The sequence below is a fragment of the Symsagittifera roscoffensis genome, chromosome 10 (genome assembly GCF_963678635.1).
Source record: "Symsagittifera roscoffensis chromosome 10, txSymRosc1.1, whole genome shotgun sequence".
Classification (NCBI taxonomy): domain Eukaryota; kingdom Metazoa; phylum Xenacoelomorpha; order Acoela; family Convolutidae; genus Symsagittifera; species Symsagittifera roscoffensis.
Genome location: NC_087071.1, coordinates 23482012 through 23504166, shown reverse-complemented (window position 1 = coordinate 23504166; position 22155 = coordinate 23482012). Strand labels below are relative to the sequence as shown.

The window sequence follows — 22155 nt, the reverse complement described above, 5'->3', positions numbered from 1 at the left end:
ATTAGAAGCAATAATTTTCTTGTCAAAACAAATGACTGGCTTCACTAAAACACAAAACTTTGTTTCGAGATCGCGTCGTCAAAAAATCTTGCTAGCATTACTGATTTAAAACAAATATGAAAAATTCGCGTGATTCCATTAAAAAATGCAATTAAGTTGAAGTAATCATTAGTTTTGATATTTTCAAAAAATATACATTTTGAAAATAAATTTAGCAGGTCGAGAGGTTCGATCCTGGTTCTTATGTTTTTCACTGTTGTTGTTACCTAATGTTGTTCTTCTGCAGCTGGTCCCAAATGAGAGACACCAGGTGTTGCTTGACAGTGTCCAGCTGCAGGGCCATAGATCCACTGCAGTCTATGAGTATGACCACTCGCTTTTCAACTATGGACCCAAAAACACGTCTGGATCCTGAAACAGACGGGAAAATCTATAGCTTTTAGGAAATTTTTCGGCCAACGTCTTAAATTTTTGAAATAATTTTGACCTTCAAGCTGAAACTTATTAGAAAATAGTTTTTTGAAGTTTCGTGTTTGCCTTTTCACCGGCCTTTTATCTGTCCTTTTATATCGAGAAATGCAGCTGAATGAAAATTGTTTTAAAGTTAAGAATGCAGCTTTAAAGTCAGAATGCAGCTGAATGAAAATTGTTTTAAAGTTAAGAGCTTGAAAATATATAGAAAAAATGACATCTGAAAAAGCGCAATCTTTTTGGTTTGCTCTTTTGACAGTTCAAATGCAATTTTGAAAATTCGGTTGTAAGTTCAACTCTATTTCGCTGTTTCAAGGTCAGAATTGTTTCAGAATTTTAAGACATTGTCCGATAAATCTGTTAAAAGATATATAAACCGACAAGATTATATACCAAAAATAACAAACTGACACAATTTTGCAAGTAGTAGTTTGGAATACAACAAACTGAAGGCATCCACACTAATTTGGTATGCAAAAAATTGGAAAGCATAGAGCCACATTATGTATAAATTATGCATTTCAAAAAAAATTGCGAGACTTATTTAACTAGAAAATTTCTGATATCGAGTTATTCGATGAATTTAAAAGTATCAACTGTGTTAACCTATTATTATTCCAATTTCAAAGCACAAGCTATCAAAAAGCCATAAGGGTGCTCCATAAGTGGCACCAATATTTGCGACTTAGGTGAGAAAAAAAGAAAAGTCGTAGTATAACACTAACGTTCACAAAAGTTTGCTTGGATAAAAACGGTGGTTTTTAGGTTTGTTGTTTTCGACACGCGTTTTAAAAGCTGAATGACTGAAAAACTTGGATCCCGGAATCAAAATGATCAGTTTTAGGCATATTAAATTCTTTCAGGCTCTTTGACCGAAAATGATATTGCCTACAAATTGGCAGATTACAAAATGATGCACCTTGTAGGAGCCACACAATCCTCTTGAGGTATCTCTTGAGTGCCTTCTCCAACTCCCCCTGGTAGTCCCGCAGTTCATTCAAGGTCAACTGCAGATGCTTCACAGCTCCTCCGATCTAAGACAAAAATTATTAATACAATGAAGTTTGTAAGCTGCTTACAAGTTCAAAAACAACCTATAATTTGGATATCAAGATCAAAATCATTTGAGTTTTTACTGAAACAGTTCTAGCTATAGAAAGTGTGAAAGGTGTAAAGCCACTTATAAAAATGAAGAAACAAAAAGAAAAATAAGGGGAAAATCTTTATAAAAAGAACTTATTATATAATTGAACAATAAGCACATGAACAAGATAAACACATGAACAGAACGATAAATACAAAACAAGAGGGTCCGAACGATTTCTCAAATCAATATAAACGCAATAGAGCTTTCTACTTCATTGCTCTTATAATAGAAACTGCTATAACTATCAAAATAACTATGAAAATCCTTTTTTTTGCAAAAACTTTTATAAAGAAAACAAACAAAAACACGAATAAAAAAGAAACGTTTTAACATGAGCTGTACAAAACATTGGAACCCTGGGGCCAAAGGCGTCTTTAGAAAAATTGACTAGATTATCAAACAATTGATGTTGAAAATTAGTACCAAATAGAGGGAACCTTTGGGTGGTCAGGGAAGGAATCTCTAAGAGTGGTGTCCACCCGTGTGGAACAAAAAATACATTAAACATCGAAAAGCATCAAAAATTTAAAAACACTAAAAATCAAAATAACATCGAAAACAGCTTTGAAAATTAATGTTCAAAAGAGTAACCTGTATGGATGGGAATATGCGACAGTAGATGGCCTCCACTGCCTTGCCCCCCAGTCCCATGCCGAGAGAGGGGGGCAGTCTCTCCTTGTCATGACTGCAGTCAGGTCCACTCACCAGTTTGTACAGGTCCAGACGCAGTTTGGCCAAGCCATACTTCTTCATCCACTGGAAGTAATTATTCGAAAGTTAAGAATTACAATCAAATCGAGAAAAAAATCAATTCAAAAACTAGGATGAATTTTGATACTTTTTCCATTCAAACATGAAATACAAGATCCTTGAGAGCGAGTTTTGGCAGCATCTTTGATGAACACTATTGAATTTATTTGAACAACAATTTTTAGCGTGGCATCGTATTTTGAACAATTTAGGCAGCATTTTCAGAGAACATTTATTTCATTAAAGTTGGGGATTGCGTGGCCGAGCATTTGATACGCATCAAATTTTAAATGCTAGACCCAAATCTATGATTTGCAAGCTGTGCGGAAAATTTTTCAAAAGAACCCTTTCGGATAAACAACCCATTTTCTCAAACTACAAAATTTTCCTGACAGCTATAACTACTTACAGCTTTGGAGGATAGATTTTCTTCCACATCCGGAATAATAACTCGTTTAATCTGCTTTCTCACTTTCGTCTTCTGGTCCAAAATAGTCGGATACTGGCCGTACACTTGTCCTTTATCCGGTTCTCCACCTCTGGAAAACTTCTCATCCGTATAAAAACTGGTTTTATTCGCACGGACTGAACTTGATCTTCGATTTTCATTCTGCGAAAACCTTTTGGCCCCAGCTGGGACCGAACCGGTATCCATATTAACTGAATGTGAAACAGATGCAGGTGGAATTATGCTGTCTCGCAGACCGTTTACTCCGGCGGCTGGTTTCCAGTTCGGTTTACCTCCGGCACTACGCGATGCCGGCTTGCCGTCGGATATTTGGGGTCGCGACGCTTGTTGTCGGGCGATACTGGATTTGGTCTCTTTCGGGGGTCCGAGTGCTTTTTTGGCCTTGGGTCCTTCAATGGGTTGCATTGGAACAACATCTAATTGGGGGTACTTCTTTCGAAGGGCATCTATCAGTATGACACTCTAGAACACACACACGATTACTGTTTAAAAAGAGGATAGTTTCGAATTTTAATTTATTCTATGATAAAAGACAGTCAGTCAATATAGATTGCTGAACTGAGATAAGAGGAATGAAAATTTCAGCATGTAACCAACCTGCCAATAATTGCTCATATTTTTTTCTTGAATAATTCTTTATGAAATAATTTTATTTATTTATTAAATTTCAAAACCGTGCAGCACTCTGTAGATCTTCTTGGACCGTTGAATCTTAATTTTTCATGCACAGCAAAAACTGTTTCATTTTTTGAATCCGTTGAATCTTTCCATGCTACCATACTTTGAACCTTCCCCCTTCTGACATACACGCACTACTACTATACAGCACAAAGGAATTTGTAAAACAGATCCCAACTTTTTCGGAGAAGTTGACAGCCTTGTCTATTTCATGAAACAGCAGCTTGGTGTCATCACTCTCAATCACCCCAGTCTCTCTGAACCAGTGGAACCTCCCCCCGGCAGCATGGGACAGGTCCCGCAAGTAGTCGGCAGTCTCTTTGATGTTGCTGTAGCGACCAGGCACTAGACCTGAACAGAAAAGGGGGAAACTGATGGCAAATACTAAGAAATTCAAATGTAACACTTTGAAAAACTGGGATAACTATATCAGTTGATAAAATTATAGACAAACTGTCTAAAATGCAACAAGTTTGTATTCAAAACAGGTTTCTAGACACTTAATGATGGGGCGTTTGGGCAATTTCTTAAGTCAATTTGACCACATCAATGGGCATTTGGACGATTCACCGGTAATGAAATGATTTTATTTATTAGGTTCACATTTAAGTGATGACCGGTTTAAATCTTAAGTTCTGTTGCCTTTTTGCTGCTGCTTTTCACCTATATTTGTCCAATTTGGATTGCTGTCTTTTTGTTATTGCGGTGTCTTTTCGCTGCTCCCTTAATTTTCGAAATGTGGTTGTCAAACTATTTTCTTAATCTTGTTTACCTTCGATGGTGTTATCGTCTATGTTGTAGAGGAGAGTGTGCACTTTCACTCCCAGAGACTGGTGCACCTCACTCACATATGAACAGCTCACTTGCTGTAAAACAAATGAACAAACTGATTATAAAATACATAGCTAGCTAACTGTGCAAATAGTTAAATATCAACGGTCATTAACGCGAAAAGGATGAAAATTTTTAAAAAACAAATAAGTAACTCAATTACTCAATGTCATCCAATCTTGACTGTAAAATAATCAAAAAAGCTGTAATTTCAAACCACGTTTTCTAAACAAATATAATTTTCTGTTTTTTTTTTACCGAAAACCGAATGGGTTTAGTATGATAACTCACTTAACTTCACATAAAGATTATTTGTGGTATTGATTCTGCGGAAAAAATACACGAAGCTTGAAGTTTTTTTCTCCTGGGTGGCTTGCACCAAAAATCGCGCAATTGGGTAGACGAGTTGAAAACGCAAGAAGAACCTTAGGCAGACAAAAAATTAAGCCTTGAAGAATATGAATTGGACACACTCGATCTATGTTTTCAATCTACAAATGATTGAGAACATATCCAACAGACAGTTTTCAGATTCTTAATGATCTCAAAACACAGACCAAAAAACTAGTCTCTTTGATGTTGCTGTCAGGGTTGGAAAAAGAACGTTTTTTATTAAAAAAATCAATTAAACTAGAGAAATGCAAGTTTGCCACATTTTTCAGCCTCCATTTGGTTTCTTGACTTTCCATAGGTCATTCCTATCGTTGAAAAACATCTTTCTAATCCAGCTGAGTTGGGAACAGCAGAAACGAGAGCCAGTGCAACATCAACCAACGCTGTTTCGAAATCTAGCCTTTTTCCCATTTTCCACCATAATATCGGTTTTAAACTTTTGAAATCTTAAAGATAACTTTCATCGAACGGTTCTTCTTGAGTCATGTACTTAGTGATCTCTCCCATGGCATTTTCGTCAATTGAGCGGATATAGGAGAGGGCTTTTTTGTGTCATAAGCTTCTAACTTTTTGCCCTCATACCTATGATCTAATAGATATGCGGCAAGAAAAACGGGAGTCAGATAATCATCTCTTCTTTTTGCTACAAAATGTTTAAGATGATCCGGTGCAGCATTGTAGAGATCGAGCCTACATCCGAAGCGGTCCCCCAGAACAAAAGGTTCACTCCGAGGTTCATGTCCGTGCTTTTTGCAATATTCTGAACGCATAGCGCAATGGATGTAAAATGCTTCTCATAATGAGCAATCAAGTCCTTTATGAAATTCCATGCGATCAAGTCATTGGTGGCTTTGGAATGCCGAGTTTATTCAGTTCAGCAAGTGCTAAATGCTTATTTCGCACAAATTTTGCTATATCTGTTACTTTGGTTGTCATCAATTTTGTTTCAATCTGACTTACAATGTCCTTTATTAACAAATGGACGGCATGAGGCTGACAACTATATGTATGAAGGTGTTTCTGCCAATTTTCTCATTCTCAAAATATTTGCCGCGTTATCAGTTACAAGACAAGATATGACAACTCCCCACTCTTCTTCGCATTTTACGATTTGCGCTTCACAAATTTCAGCAAGGTTTTCGGCAGTGTGAGGCGATCCCGTTGTATTTAATATATCCGCCAGATACGTACGATTGGCTGTTGAGAAAGACACTTCTATAATTGGGTTATTGGTGACATTCGACCATCCATCAAAAGACAAAGTTGCTGCAAAATTATTTCGCAACTTTATCTTTTTCAGTTTCGTAAATTTCGCCGAGAAGATAGCCAGCAACTTGTTTCCTTTCAGAACTCGATATGCCTGGGCGCAACAGTATAATCAGCTTCTTAAATTCTTCTTTTTCAACTGCTCAGAAGCGAGCGTTCATAGCTATAATAGCCCAGGTGATTTGAATTTCAGTTCGCTTTTGAACGGAAGGTGAAGTAGTTTGTTCCGAAATGACAGACAGCTTTAGTTTTGGTGGAATCGAAATAGCCTCGTCATCAATTTCGCCGTGTTGTCTTCTACCTTTGCATTTTCCAAATGATCTTTCATTCGTTGTACATGCGTACTGCATTGATGTTTGCAATTGGTACATTTTGCTTTTTCAGTTGAACCTGCTGTTTGAATAAGCTCGAACTTGTTGCATATTGCATCTCTTGTTCGACCCATTTGTTGATCTGAAAGATAAACGCACATTAAAACAGTGTAACAGAAGCGAGTAGTTAGTTTGTAAGTGAATGTATGTAATTGAATTAACGTCTGCTGTAAAGCAACTCTATTTCATTGTGTAAAAAGTAAAATTTAACTTTTAGGTGTAAAAACTCTTCAAATCATCGATATAGTTTAGACTTTGCCTCAGAAATACTAAGCAACATACGTATACGTCATATTATTCAATCAAACAACCACATCTTATTAAGCATTGTAGTTATTAAGCAATTGGGAAGGCAAGGCGACCCATACCACTATCGCAGGGGATCGACTCCCAGACAATGCTAGTTTTTTTACTTTAAGAGTTTAAAAAAACAAACACTGTTTTTTATTTTCTGTTTTCAAACGTGTTTTTTTGCCTGGTTTTAAAACATGTTTTAAGACATTCCTAACCCTGGTTGCCGTAGAGACTAGTTTCAAGACAATACACTGAATGAATAACAATAAATTGTACAAAACACTGGCTGAATACCCTGATTTGAAATTAAAATTCAAGCTAATTTCGTAAATAATTTATAACAACTTTAAATGAATTAACAATCAAGCCCCGAAATACAAATTTCATATATCAAACACTGTCTAACAACAGTCTTTAGAGAAACAGTATCCAAATAAGCAAAAATCTTTTTCGTTCATTAAAAATTATGCGCGCGATTAATGAAAGTTCAAAAACAATTATCAAGCGAAATAAAAAATCTTGTCAAGCAAAACTGTGAACTCTAAATTCGATTCTGAGATTTTTAACGTTTTGTGCGATCTTGAGGAAAGCATACAAATTATGGTTCCCTGGAATGACCCAAAATTATGTCAGTAAGCCGATAAAATATAAGCCGAAATCATTTTAAGCGAAGAAAAAACAAAAGGAAAACATACGAAATCAAGGGTAGTAGAATTGAAAATTTCAAAAGTAAATGAAAACATAGAAAACAACTACAATGAAAGCTGCACATGGTAAAAAATTCCAAGATGTGGCAACTAAGCCGACAAAACATAAGCAGACAAACAGTAAGCCGAGATTTTTTGATACGGAATATCTCCCATTTGAAAAAATTAGTTCATGGTCGGATTCGAACCGAGCACATTTTCCGTCCTGGGCGTATTCGTTACCTCCAGTCTAAGTGAACCGGACACGCTTTGAAAACTGAATTCACAATAAACCAAGATACCAAGTGATTTTGTTAAACAAGTCGTTAAACCGAAAAAAAGTCTATATTCCGATTTGATAACGCTTGCTAATCGAAAGCGTGAAAAAACTAACGAAGTATTTGTAAGTGTACGGTGTGTTTTCTCCGAGCAGTTTTTCAATGAAACTTTATAGCATCTTTCTAATACCTTTTAGCATTTCATAATGCTTGTTTTTCGATCTTGTCCACTTAAAACTTTACCGAATTTTTAAAATTCAAATTCAATTTTTCTGAACTGAAGACTAATGTGGAAAATATAAATAGCCGTAGGGGCGATTCGAAGTTTGACCCTGAAACAACCAGTCTTGTTAATTGTTTAAAAATACGCTCTAATTTTGCGCTATGTTAATACACGCTACTATAAAACTAAATGTTGAATGAAACTACACCGCAATATATCTTGACAAAAAGGGCCTCATTTCAACGTAAAGCTCAGCTTGTGAACTAAAATTAACAAATTTGAACGAGCCGGAACAAAATCTCAATTTTACACAGATCTGAGTTTTCAAATTCAACTTCACTTTCAAAGTAATTTATGAATTGTGGTTTGCGAATCAACGAGGAGCTATCAGTACAGCTTAGCAAGTTTATAGAAGAATAGTCGATTTTTGTGTAATTTTCATAGCTTCAAGAATTATTTTGTTGAGCCAAGCTCTTTTTTCGCGACTAGAACGCTCACGTGGTACCACTATTGCAGCCGAATGGGTTAGACCTGAAGCTAGAGGCCAAGTGAGAGATCATCTTTGTACACTATAATTGCCATGGCGATAGGAGCTAACTTTCGCGAATCTCAAGGGCGTAATTTAAAAAGAATCAGAAGTCAAATGCAAAATAGAAAAATAAAAACGTCAACATAATTTTATATTTTTTTTCTTGAAAAAAAAACTCAAAAACCGCAACCTAATCAAGTAACAATTCGCATCGTCAACAGTCACGTCCATTACATTAATTGTCCATAAATTAATAACAACACAATATATTACACAATATGATACCTTGAACTGGTCTGGGACTCCACTGGTGAACACGTAGAGGGCATCCACACTTTGACCTTCCTTTTTGTCAGCCTCATTCTCAAGAGCACTCCTAAAAACCATCATCACAACTTAAAAGGTTGTTCAGCTCAGTACAATTCAGTTGTTTATCATCGCTTTTTGGGATTCGAAGACGAATATGGTTCTTTGCGAAATTTAATACCTAAACAACTTTATTTGATTTTCAGTCAATGAGATATGGCAAATTTTTTTTCGTCGTTCGGGTCGGAAGCAACATGAACTTCAAAGTTCTGAAACTACTTTCATATTTTTTTACTGCTAATCTGGGAAAACCATATTTAAAACTTCGACGAGTAAACTTGAAGTTCAGAACTTTTCACATCATATAGCATGCGCGGTACCAAAAATATGTGTTTTCTGCGACAAAGGATCAAAACGAGTCAAAAATATTGTCAAAAGTCCAAATTAGAAAACAACAAATTCCACTCTCTCTCAGCCCATAAGTCATTATTCAGAAGTCCGCCGTAATCCGTACAAGTTGCATATGGATAAGTTAACAACCCTCAGTCAGCAAAACTAGCATAAATAGCCAGAGATTTAGCAGATGTTATATGCATAGAATGGAGCAGCTGCAGTCGATGGTTTTTTTTTACCTGTGGTTTCAATAATCCCTATCGAGGCAGTACAACAGGGCGGACAAAAATCGTTGGTCAACAGCGTCGAGAATTAACTTTCGGCACTGTTGAAAACGTTTTCAGTTTCGGAACTGTTGTACTTGTTGAACGTCCCCTTCTTATCAGAAGCAATAAAATACCTGAATGCGCCCAGAAGATTCCTGCTGCCCCCACAATCCAGCCCCAGAATCCACTTCCAGGCACTCTGCAGATTCCTCTCAGTGGGGGGCATCATGCGGGGCTTCCACATCTCTGTCTCGCTCCCATATCTGACAACACAGCACACAAGTTAGCCAAATATTTCAGCAAAAAAGTCAATTAAACATAAAAAAAATGGTTTAATAATAAAAAAAACAGTTTAACTGAAAATTTTGACTGTAGGCTGAATAAAAAATTTCACAAAAAAAATCAATTTAACGTAACAAAAATAATAATTTAATCAAAAAACTTCGCAATTATGCTGAAAAAAAGCTGCAAAAACAAAATTCCTGGGACAATTATTACTACCGTAAGAGGAGACGGAGATTTATCCTTTGGTCTCTTTAGACATCTGCATATTATCAGAACACATTGAAATTTAATTCGAATCGAATTGATTTAGCAATTCAAAGCACCTATATAGCAATCTTGGGGAGGGTTCTCATACTTGAAGGACCGAATGCTTGAAAAGTTTCAACTAATCAAAATCGCTAAGCGTTCCTATTGGCTAAATGCATTTCTCACAAAATCGAAGTCAATATTAACAGAAAATGTTTTAAATCAGCGGAAAATAATCAAAAATAAGGCAAATTGCGGGTTACAACGCAATACTAATCAGATAAACATCAAGATTTATGAGTTCAAGCTTATAAGAATTTTTCAGTCTTGAAAACTCATCTGCTTATTATCTAATCGGTCAGTATTAACACTAATGGCCAGGATTTATTTTTTTACTTTGAGATTTTTGCGATTTACTATGAGATTTTGAATACTCAATTCTGATTGGCTGAAAGTAAGCTAAAATTAATTTCAAGCATTCGGTCCTTCAAGCATGAGGGATGCCACCAGCTGCATATGAACTCGACGTGGAATAATGTTTCAAAGTGACTACAGTGCTGATTTAAATTAACCGGACAAAACGCGTTAAACTTCAAATTTAAAACCCGTTTTTCTCAAATTGGGTTGAGTTTAGGTGAAAACTTATGAAGACAGAACTTGCTTAAAATTTTAGCAGAATTAATATGGTGCAATTTGTTTTGCGAATTTCGGGCCCGAAAATTTACCCCCAAAATGGGTCATTTTGGCTTTTCTTAGTTAATCAAAAGATACGCCAAAAAATACCCAGTCGATCACAGACATAATTATATCAAAGTGAGCTCCTTACGTAGACCAACAAACTTTATGAAGGGTTTTTTCTCCAAAATATTGTATAAGTTAATTTATTTTTGTTTGATAGACAAAAAAGATCATTTTTACTATATAAAATGCCAACTTTTTATTTAAAAACAATTTTTAAAAAAGTTGCAATTTTTTTTGGAGAAAAAACCCTTCATAAAAATTGTTGGGCTACGTAAGGGGCTCATTATGTCTGTGATTGACCGGGTATTTTCGGCGTAATTTTTGATTAACTAAGAAAAGCCAAAATGACCCATTTTTGGGGTAAAATTTCGGGCCCGAAATTCGCAAAACGAATTACACCATATTAATTCTGCTAAAAATTTAAGCAAGTTCTGTCTTCATAAGTTTTCACCTAAACTCAACCCAATTTGAGAAAAACGGGTTTTAAATTTCAAGTTTAAAGCGTTTTGTCCGGTTAATTTAAATCAGCACTGTACTAAGCTAACATCTGTTGTACTCCATTCTTTGAATCGTCACGCATTCCAAGAATTGCGAATTGCAATTTTCAACCATTTGCTAATTTCGACTCATCTATGGCGATTGTAAGGCGACATTTCGTCAATTAGCATATGATTGAAGAGTATAAAGAAAGAAAGATTTTTTTTCCAACCAATTACTAAATAAAGTAATGATACTTGGGAACATTAAACAACGGGATTTTAGCATCCGTCTGCCGTGAAGTCATAAATTAAGTTGAAAGTAAACAAAGGTTTAAAAAGTCAAAAAACAAAACGTGTGTTTTTTCCAGAATAAATATCTCATTAATCCCGTAACCTTCAAAACAAGCAGAACAAGCAACACGGATTATCAGTTTATATTACGCTACAGCAGTAATGTAAAAACAAGAATCAAGAAGTACATATATATTTTTTTCTGAACGTATTTCAAAATCCCAAAAATTCAAAAAAAATCGTATAAAATGAGCTTCTGAGACTTCAGTTTGACTGTATCAGAATCAAAACGAATCAAAAACCTACGAGCATGTTTGCTATTAATGTTAAGACCGTTTGAAAATGGGGAGAAACTTTGTAATCGGGTGTTTGAAGATTTTTTTCTACTTTTATTTTTCATGCAAAATCAGGTACCACAAAAAATCGTCGGAATGGGTCGAGTAATATCAGTCGCAATTAGAACAACATAATTTTGAAAAAAAATTCCAGTGCTGAGACATTTTTTTTTCTAATTTTGAGCAAACCAAGACGACCGAGCAGGCTCAAAATAGCTTATTTATGCTTATATCAAGCCGCTAAAAATTAGTTTTAGTCGAGTAAAATTTTAAAAGTTAATTGATGGATTTTTTCAGCAAAAATTTGGGAATCACAAACTTCATAATTTCAAAAAACATTCTGCAAAAATTTTTAAAATTTTATTTTTTGAATTTCATAACGTTTTTTTGTTTTTCATTTTTCTACAAAAACTGTTGCTCAATTTGCCTACTTTACTATGACTGTTGAAGATGCCTAAGTTGTAGTTTTTCATTCCGATCCTTTCATCCTACCACACAGAAAAAATACTAATTTGAAAATACTTTTTTTGTATTTTTTAAGACTATGGTCGGAACATTCTGTTTTTTTTGTATTTTTTAAGACTATGGTCGGAACATTCTGTATTATAACATTCTGAAACATTACGAACTGAAGAAAACTACTGAAATTTTAGCAACATAAAATATAATAAAGCAATAGTTAGATGTAACTCTCAATTATATCCATTCTTGTTATAATTTAGGCAGGAGATGTATTTGATTTTGCTAAAAAAAGCGCATCTGACCACGAAGTTCCCTCTCACTTTCGGTTAAAGACAAAAGACTGCAGCATTATTTTTTACTGATTGTTGTTCCGACCATTTGAAAAATGGGGAGGAACTTTGTATTCGGGTGTTTGTTACTTTTTTTCTATGTAAAATCAGCTACCACAAATAATCATCGGAGAGAATTGAGTGATTTATCATTTTAAAGCCCTTTTAGTCATGATTCGAACGACATTTAAAATCTTCAAAAAAAATTCCCAGTGCCGAAAAAAACCGGTTTGACAATATTGATTTTTCGTCTAATTTCGAGTGAGCGAGCAGGCTTACAATAGTTTATTTTAACAGCTTAAAAGTACAATTGCTTAACTTAAGCGGTGAAAACTTAATTTTACGCGACTAAAGTTAGTTCTTTTTAGTATTTTAGCGCCTTTTTGGCAACAAAAGTTCGAAAAGACTGCAAAAACATATAAAAAAAACTTTGAACGTTTTTTTTTGTTTTTCCAGTCATTCTTCTACAAAAATTGTTTTCTAATTTGCGTATTTTACTATGACTGTCGAATGTGCCTAAGCTCTAGTTTTTCGTATCTCGTAATTATCCGGTGCAATTTTACCGGATATAGGATATCTCTGCTGAAATCAGAAACTTGCCGGATGACTGGATATCGATTCCGGATACCACTATCCGGTACAACTCTACTTTTCTGTAAATTTATTAAATGATTCAACTTACTTGATTATGTTGAATGCCACTTTGTTAGACATTTGCTCCTGCAACAGCTGTCTGAATGCATGCTGGATGTGAATGATGTAGTTCCTGTTCAACTCCGACACATCAATCAGGAAAATGACCCTGAAAAAAAAACAAAGATGAGCTGGAATAAATTAAAAGACGTTGGTTGCACAATTTAAGACAATTAACTGCGATTTTTTTAACCATTTTTAGAAAATTGTAGAAAAAGGAAATTGGCTTATTTTTTAACAACTTTTAGGTAGTCAACTTCCTTGCAAGAAAAGTGATAAGCCGGGTAGCTGGTGGGAGTTCGGTAGCAAAAAATGCATCATGTTTTAATCAAAACATTCCAACAACTGTGCTTGAAGACTCTGTTTGGCTTCTTTTCTCGTCAATTAGCCTACTGCTCTAGAGACTTAGGCGGTAGGAAGTCTTTCTTGTGTTTATGATAGACGATCCCTCATGGTCATTCGCACCAGCTTTACATGTAAAAAAGTAAAGTTGAGCTAGTAAACTAATCATTTCAAAAACTTGCCAAAACAAGCGCACTCAGAAATTAGGCAGGAGCATAATAAATTCTTCTTAATCAAGAGGCAACTGGTTAATTTTTAGGGTTTTGACTATGATTATTTTAAACGATTCTCCCTTGTTCAAAAGGAATATATGGAATTAAGCAAAATCTTCTCTTAAAAAATCCCGGGACCATGTTAAGCATACCACTGTTGAACAAAACCCTAACTTTCACTAAAAATAAATTGCTTAGAATAGCGGGTTAATTTGCATACTTAAACTGCTTATCATACAATTTTATAAATTGAATCTACGAAAAATCGCTTCTTATAAAAATGTGACAAGCAATTTTTCAATCATTGATTTTGGTTCAAAAAATTGATAAATCACAAGAATAAATTTAACAAAAGCAACATCAAACTATCGAGTAGTTGCACATTGATATCTATTTTTTAAATTGAAACTTGTATCTGCATTTTGTATCTATTTTGTATCTTTCATTTTGTATCTAGTAGTTGCATTTGGTATCTATTTTTCAATTCTTCAAGAAAAAGGTGATCAAACAATTTCCAGGTACCGCGACAACTACCAAGAAAAAACAGCTCGCATCAAAAGACAACTCGCAAAAATTAAGGAGAGCGACAACTCGCAAGTTTTGAAGTTTATTGGAAACTTAATGTTCTCGTTTTAAGGTCGCCGGTGAGCGCGCTACACCACTTCGCAGCGATAATCGGCTCTAAAATTTGTAGAAAGTCCTACCCTCTGTTGGCAAGCTAGCAAGATGTTGGCGAGACTGCAGCGGTGATTAAATTGCGAGTTGTCTTTTACTGCGTGTTGTATTTTCTTGCGAGTTGTCTTTTATTGCGAGTTGTCTTTTCTTGCGAGTTGTCGCATTACGCAATTTCCACTAACGTAAATTGTATGATAGGCATTTTTTGCGTGATTCCAAAGTGTTAAATTCTGAATTTGAGTTAAAATTATTTAATTGTATTTTTTTAATCGCAAAATTATTGCTTTGCCCAAAAAACTAGTTTCCGGAAAATCATTTTGCATGCAAAATTTAAAATTTTTGTTTATAACGTGGAGCAAACACCAGTTTCATACCTAGGAAAAATGAGTTACTTAGAATAGCGGGTTGAATTCCAAACTAAAATTGCTTATGAAACAATTCTATACGTGGAATCTATGAAAAATGGTTATTATGAAACTATATAATATGCAAGTTTTCGATCATTAATTTTGGTTTAAAAAATTGATAAATCACACTATCAATTAGATAAAAAACAAAATCAAACAAGGATGGACTAGAACTTAAACAAATTTGACAGTCAGAGTAACATAGGCCACTTAAGCAACCGTTTCGAACAACAGATGACAAGAAAAACTTAAAAATACATATATATCTACAAAAAACTCACCGAAATTGTTAGGAAAAAGTTTCCTATTATATAGAAAATTGTTGCGTTTTTGAACTTTTTATTCCCAAGAGGCACCACAAAACTTAAAAGAAAGGACTTGACTAAAATAAAAATTTCGCAGCTTATCCTACCTGATCGCTCGCTCGAAATTGAACTGAAACTCAAAAACTGTTAACTAATTTTTCTAAACAGTACGAGAATTTTTTGAAACTTTTTAGATATCAATTGAATCAAGGCTGAAAGGACTGCAAAATGATATATCAATCCACTCAATCAGATGATTATTTATGGCAATTGACTTAAATGACCAAAAAAACAACAAAATAAGCCTGTTCGCTCACTTTATTCGCTCGAAAATACACCAAAAATCAATATATTCAAACAAGTTTTCCTCGTTTTCCCTTTTGGAAAATTTTAACTATCGTTCGAATCACGACTGAAAAGGCTTTAATATGATATATCATTGGATTCATTCCTATTATTATTTGGGCTGCCTGATTTAACGTAGAAAATTAAAAAAAAAACTGGAACACACACGAATTTAACGTTCCTCCCCATTTTCAGTGGTCGGAACAACTACCAGAGGATTTGCATTTTGAAAATACAACTATTTTTATTTTCAAAACTAGAAATAGTAAACTAAGCGTATATGTTACGTTGCATGGCGCGAAATATATAACTTTGTACTTAATATGGCGTGTCGTGTGGGGGATGATAAAAAATTTTTTTTTTGAAAAATTCATCATGTTTTTAAATCAGACTTTGCTCCATAGACTTTATAAGGCAGTCGGAAATCACATTATGAATAAGCTGATCATACTAATTCTATTTAGGAAAATTATATGACAAGCACTTTTTACGTGATGCCAAAAAGTGTCAAACTCCTATACTAAATTATGCATTAAACGGCCCAAAATCAATAACTTTATATTTTGAGCAGATATGTATGCGGACGAATCTGGTTAGCTAAATTCAGTCAATCACACTCGAGTAGCACCGCCAATAAATTAGCCAGGCTATATTTGCGGTCATTTCGGCTTATATTTTTATTTAATTGAATTGCTGCACCACGTTATTTGAATTTGTTTTGCTATTTAGCGAATTAGATTCCAACGCCACGATTTCAGTTCAAGTCAAGAATGTAGAAATCGAAACTTTGGGTCGCGGGCCATGTATTAAATTGAGTTTGAGTCTGTTTCAGTCGCAAAATATTTCTTTACTCAAACAATTTTTTTCCGGAAAAAAAATTTTTGCATGCAAATAACAGGCTGCTTTTGCAATACGCACACAGTTTCGCGACCACTGAGCGACTGAGGTTAACACATAAGCTGAACAGAACTCGGAAGCTGTTTGTCAGAACTGTTACGTTGCTAGGCGCGAAATATATAACTTTGTACTTAATATGGCGTGTCGTGTGGGGGATGATAAAAAAGTTTTTTTTGAAAAATTCATCATGTTTTTAAATCAGACTTTGCTCCATAGACTTTAAAAGGCAGTCGGAAATCACATTATGAATTTTAAAAAAGCAACGTCAACTTAGTTTCGTTACAATTACGTTACGATCCCTCGTGGTCATTCGCATCAGATTTGCATGTAAAAAAAAGTTAAGTTGAGCTAGTAAATTATTCATTTCAAAAACTTCCAAAACAAGCGCACTCAGAAATTTAGTAGGAGCACATTAAATTCTTCTTAATCAAGAGGCAACTGGTTATTTTTTAGGGATTTGACTATGATTTTTTTAAACGATTCTCCCTTGTTCAAAAGGAATATATGGAATTAAGCAAAATCTTCTCATAAAAAAAATCTCGGGACCATGTTAAGCATACCACTGTTGAACAAAACCCTAACTTTCACTGAAAATAAATTGCTTAGAATAGCAAGTTAATCTGCATACTTATATTTCTTATCATACAATTTTATAAATTGAATCTACGGAAAAACGCTTCTTAAAAAAATATAACAAGCAATTTTTCAATCAGTGATTTTGGGTCAAAAATTGATAAATCACATGAATAAATTTTTAAAAAGCAACATCAAACTATCGAGTATTTTTTTTTTTTTAAAAAACACCTAAATCTATTTTTTAATTTTTTAAGAAAAGGTGATCGAACAATTTCCATGTACCGCGACAATTCTCAAGAAAAAACAGCTCGCAACAATAGACAACTCGCAAAATTTAAGGAGAGCGACAACTCGCAAGTTTTGAAGTTTATTGGAAAAATAATGTTCTCGTTTTAAGGTCGCCGGTGGACGCGCTACACCACTTAGCGGCGATAATCGGCTCTAAATTTTGTATAAAGTCCTACCCTCTCTTGGGAAGCTCACAACATGTTGGCGCGACTGCGGCGTTGAGTAAATTGCGAGTTGTCTTTTCCTGCGAGTTGCCGCATTACGCAATCTCCACTAACGCAAATTGTATGATAGGCATTTTTTGCGTGGTTCCAAAGTGTTAAATTCTGAATTTGAATTAAAAATTTTTAAATTGTCTTTTTTAATCGGAAAATTATTGCTTTGCCCAAACAACCAGTTTCCGGAAAATTGTTTTGCATGCAAAATTTAAAATTTTAGTATATAGCAAACACCAGTTTCACACCTAGGAAAAATGAGCTACTTAGAATAGCGGGTTGACTTCCATACTAAAATTGCTTATGACACATTTCTATACGTGGAATCTATGACAAATGTTTATTATGAAAATACATAACATGGAAGTCTTCGATCATTAATTTTGGTTCAAAATATTGATAAATCACCTTGTCAATTAAATAAAAAAACAAACTCAAACAAGAATGGCCGATTGCTAGCAAATACCACAGAATTTTCCGACCATGTTCAAAAAATTATTAAAAAATTTTTTCTTTTTTTTCGAAAGTGTCGTTTTTTGAGCGCGGTGTGATGAAAAGTTCATAGTAGTACCCACCAGCGGAGCAGATTTAGGGGAAAGGGCGGGTGGGGGAAGCGGACTCCCACCCCCCATAGGAATTTGACCCCCTGCCGACCCAAAGGGTACCCCTTTGTACTATTTTGAGATATCGATTTTTGGTTACGAACCGTAAAATTTTTCTAAAAGCGCCTTTGGCGCCAATATATACTAATTTTGAGTGGGGAGCGCGCGCCGAAAGAACGCAATTTTTTGGTCAAAATTTTCCAAAAATTGCCTAAAAACGCTTTTTTGGCTTGTTCAAAATTTTGCCTGCGGCGCATAAAATTTAGTCAAAATGAGGTCTTTATAGTGATTTAGGAAAGCTCAGAAAATCAATTTGGTCGACCTAAAAAAAAAGTCGACAAAATTTCCGAAATTTTTTGAAAATCCCCCCCCAAAATGAAATTACAAGGTGCCGAAAATAAAATTATTGTTCAACACTTTTTCATTTTCGGCACTGTTGAACGCCCCCAAAACTTACTTGTTTTCCACAATTGTGCCGAAAATTCTCCGTGACGCTGTAGAAAGCCAGTCGATTCGCTTCTCAAATAGAACTACAACTGACCCGAGTCGCTGCTGGTAGTCGTAGAGCATCGTTGGATCCACGTGGACATTTTTGACAGATTTGTCGTGCCATTCAAATTGCACCATTTGGCTTTCATAGTTGGAGGATTTAATGTTTTTATTCAGCGCAGCTACAAATCCCTCCACATAATCGAATGCATTTGGAGCTAGTATTTGATATAAGCTCAATCTCTTAGCTGAAACAAATCAAAGCTGGCATTTAGAACTAATAAGTCTCTGTTAGTATAGTGGTGAGTATCCCAGACTGTCACTCTGGAGACCGGGGTTCGATTCCCCGACAGAGAGCATTTTTATTAGTCAACCTTTATTTCTTTTTTTGCTTTACTTGATTTAAATACAGTGCTGATTTAAATTATCCGGACGAAACGAACAAAACTTGAATTTTCAAACGCGTTTTTCTCAAATTGGGTTAAGATTAGACAAAAAGTGAAGAAGACAAAAGTTGCTTGGAATTTTACCAGAATTAATATGGTGCCATTTTTTCTCCGAAATTCTCAACAAAAACTTTACCCCAAAAATGGGTCATTTTGACTTTTTTCAATTAATCAAGAATTACGCTGAAACTATTTTGTTAATTGATGGAGAATATATATCACTAGAAGCTTCCAACACAGCCCAACAAAGTTTTAGAAGGGTTAAATCTCCAAAAACCAGTATAAATGAAAACATTTTCACTTGATAGTCAATAAATGTGATTTTTACTATATAAAACCCAGAATCTCTGTTTAAAAATAAATTTTAAACAATTTGCGCAAAATTTTGGAGATTTAACCCTTCTAAAACTTTGTTGAGCTGCGCGAGACGCTTCCTGTGATATAACTTTCTCATCAATTAACAAAGTAGTTTCAGCGTAATTCTTGATTAATTGAAAAAAGCCAAAATGACCCATTTTTGGGGTAAAATTTTTGTTGAGAATTTCGGAGAAAAAATGGCACTATATTAATTCTTGTGAAATTCTATGCAACTTTTGTTCTCTTCACTTTTTGTCTTATCTTAACCCAATTTGAGAAAAACGAGTTTGAAAATTCAAGTTTTGTTCGTTTCGTCCGGATAATTTAAATCAGCACTGTAAAATATACAGGAATAATTTAAACAGATTGATATAAAAACTATATTTGAGTCCCTTGTACTTGAATCCCTGGGCCAGAACTCAAAAAGAGAGAGCCCATTTCACAATCCGTTATAACCACGAGAACTTAAATCTTCCAATTTCATCCAAGTTTTTATCGGCTTACTGGAAGAATTACCTTTCAATCCATTCTGAGCGAGCCAATCAGCGGTGGTCTTGGGGGAGAAAGAGGCCTCTTGGATGTGCAGTGGGCCGGTGTGGTTAGGTGGCCGAGGGAGAAATTGAGAGGCTGGCATTTTGGCCACTTCACTGTTGATCTAAATAAAGACATTTGAGAGAGGTTTGGGTTTGCATGGCTTCAGAAGCGTCGTTTGGCGACCAATTGATTGCAGTTCCCTAATTTACGAAATTCCAATGGCTTTTTGACTGGGTTAAATGATGAAGGGGTACTTACACGTTACACCCCATGTCGACGTGCTCGATTTATATTTCGACTTTCTCGACCAAAAATCGGAATGTTTCGACTTTCTCGACCAAAAATCGGAATGTTTCGACTTTCTTAACCAAAAATCGGAATGTTTCGACTTTCTCAACCAAAAATCGGAATGTTTCGACTTTCTCGACCAAAAATCGGAATGTTTCGACTTTCTCAACCAAATTTTGGAATAAACCATACAATCTCCCCCCTAAGTGACCTACTGTAGAATGCTCTCCCCGCCCCAAGCATGTATTAAATATGAAAATTGATTCTGTATAAAATATGCAATTCATGCAACCGATCGAGCAAATAAATTTGGTTCTTACATTTTTGCATGCGGGATTGCATTTGTATACTGTTAATTGCCTAGATTAATGTTTCAATTCATTTCTTTTCAGTAAAGCGGTTAATTTTGAATAAATCTAGGCTATTCTCAAAATTAGTTCATGAAAAATCCATATTTTCTTCCCCCTAAATCAATTTGCGGGAGAAATTGTACGTTTGATCCAAATTTTGGTGTTTCGACTTTCTCGACTCAACAAAAAATTGTTCGACACTTTGTTCGACTCAGTTCAGATATCCCGGGTTGTTTTTCAAAGACCAAAAATGCTACTCATACAATTCCATAAACTAAGTCGATGAAAAAATACTAATCATACAAATTTCATACTTTTTGCAAAAATGGTGCCATCGAGTTTTCGAAGAACTTTTATCGTATTTTGGCATAAAATTCGGTGTATCGTACTAAAAAAAAGGAAAACATGGAGATAGTATGACTAGTATTTTTTTTGATGGCGACATCAAGTAACTTTGAAATTGCCCCAAAATTTTTCAGCCGCAAATCGAATTTTGTACTCAAACAAACATTTAAAAAAAAAACAATTTTGCACGCAAAATTTAATTTTTTGTGTGCGTAATGTAGTCTTGGATTCACTAATATTGGATTTTTTTTCCTTTTTGCTTATTAACTTTTTGAAAAAACGCTAAAAACGCCTATTTTGTTTTGTACGGTATATTTCTGCATGCCTTGATCAATGTCTGATAACTTAAAAGTTCAAATTTTAAAAGTAATCATCGTTCAAAATGTTTGCCAAAAAAAAGTTTGATACTTTCGTTATATTAAGGCATTAATGTTATAACAGAATTTGGCAATGCATTTGTAATGCTGGACATGCAAATCTTTGGTTACTCTACTATGAGTAACCAAAGTATTGTCACTTATGTTTGGTTACGTACACAACCAAAAAATTTTGAGAAATTAAATTGTAAAAAAAATCAATATTTTTGGTTTATGGAAAAATGCTAGTCTTACAATTTCCATTTATGAAAAATCAGTCATCATAGATCTTTCATGCAATTTTCTGTACTTATGGAATTGCATGAAAAGTGTATGATTAGCATTTTCATATATATATATTAAAGCTATACGATTAGGATTTTTGGTCAACCCGGTATGTTTCGACTTTCTCGACCGACGTTTTTGAAAATTTTATTTGTTCGAGCCCGAATGGATATGTTTCAACCGTGCTCGACGTATGTTTTGTTTTTCTCGACAGAAATCGTGTATGTTTTGACTTTGTGATCACAGGTGAAATATCTTTTCAAATTTAAGCTCAGGACAACAAAACTTTTTGAATAATATTTAAAAAATTCCGTCAAAAATGGCTAGTTAAAAAGTCAAAATTTAACTAAAGAAAAAACCTCTCCGAGCACAAATATTCCGTTACTTTCGTTACGAAAGTCGGAACAATAGTTCAATCAATTGAGATAAACTTCAAGTAATTTACATTTTTCATTCAAATTGTCTTTGTCAAAATGTTGCTCCTTGCAATTTTCCCACATTTGAATTTCAATTTGAAAAGCTATTTAGACGTTTAAAAAAGCATTTAAAATTTGCATGGCGAGCAATTTAATTATTATTTACTTAATTCTTCAATTTATACGCGTTACATCACTCCAGCAACAATTAAA

The 22155-nt window shown here is 34.5% G+C and overlaps 1 protein-coding gene and 1 non-coding gene across 3 annotated transcripts in view; one reads left to right on the top strand and one right to left on the bottom strand.

The window, feature by feature from the left end:
• The window catches only part of LOC134855160 (von Willebrand factor A domain-containing protein 3A-like), a 190794-nt gene that overhangs the window by 4226 nt on the left and 164413 nt on the right, over window positions 1-22155 (bottom strand). For both annotated transcript variants that reach the window (XM_063871575.1, XM_063871576.1), the window contains exons 12-22: window positions 19885-20023; window positions 18534-18813; window positions 13202-13321; window positions 9486-9614; window positions 8672-8762; window positions 4288-4381; window positions 3694-3866; window positions 2778-3299; window positions 2210-2374; window positions 1391-1505; window positions 267-411 (exon numbers count right to left, since the gene is read on the bottom strand). In XM_063871575.1, the coding sequence (XP_063727645.1) occupies window positions 267-411; window positions 1391-1505; window positions 2210-2374; window positions 2778-3299; window positions 3694-3866; window positions 4288-4381; window positions 8672-8762; window positions 9486-9614; window positions 13202-13321; window positions 18534-18813; window positions 19885-20023 (1973 nt within the window). The remainder of the gene's footprint in view (window positions 1-266; window positions 412-1390; window positions 1506-2209; window positions 2375-2777; window positions 3300-3693; window positions 3867-4287; window positions 4382-8671; window positions 8763-9485; window positions 9615-13201; window positions 13322-18533; window positions 18814-19884; window positions 20024-22155) is intronic.
• Trnad-guc (transfer RNA aspartic acid (anticodon GUC)) lies at window positions 18851-18922 on the top strand. Its single transcript has one exon. It is a non-coding gene; the product is annotated as a tRNA-Asp (tRNA).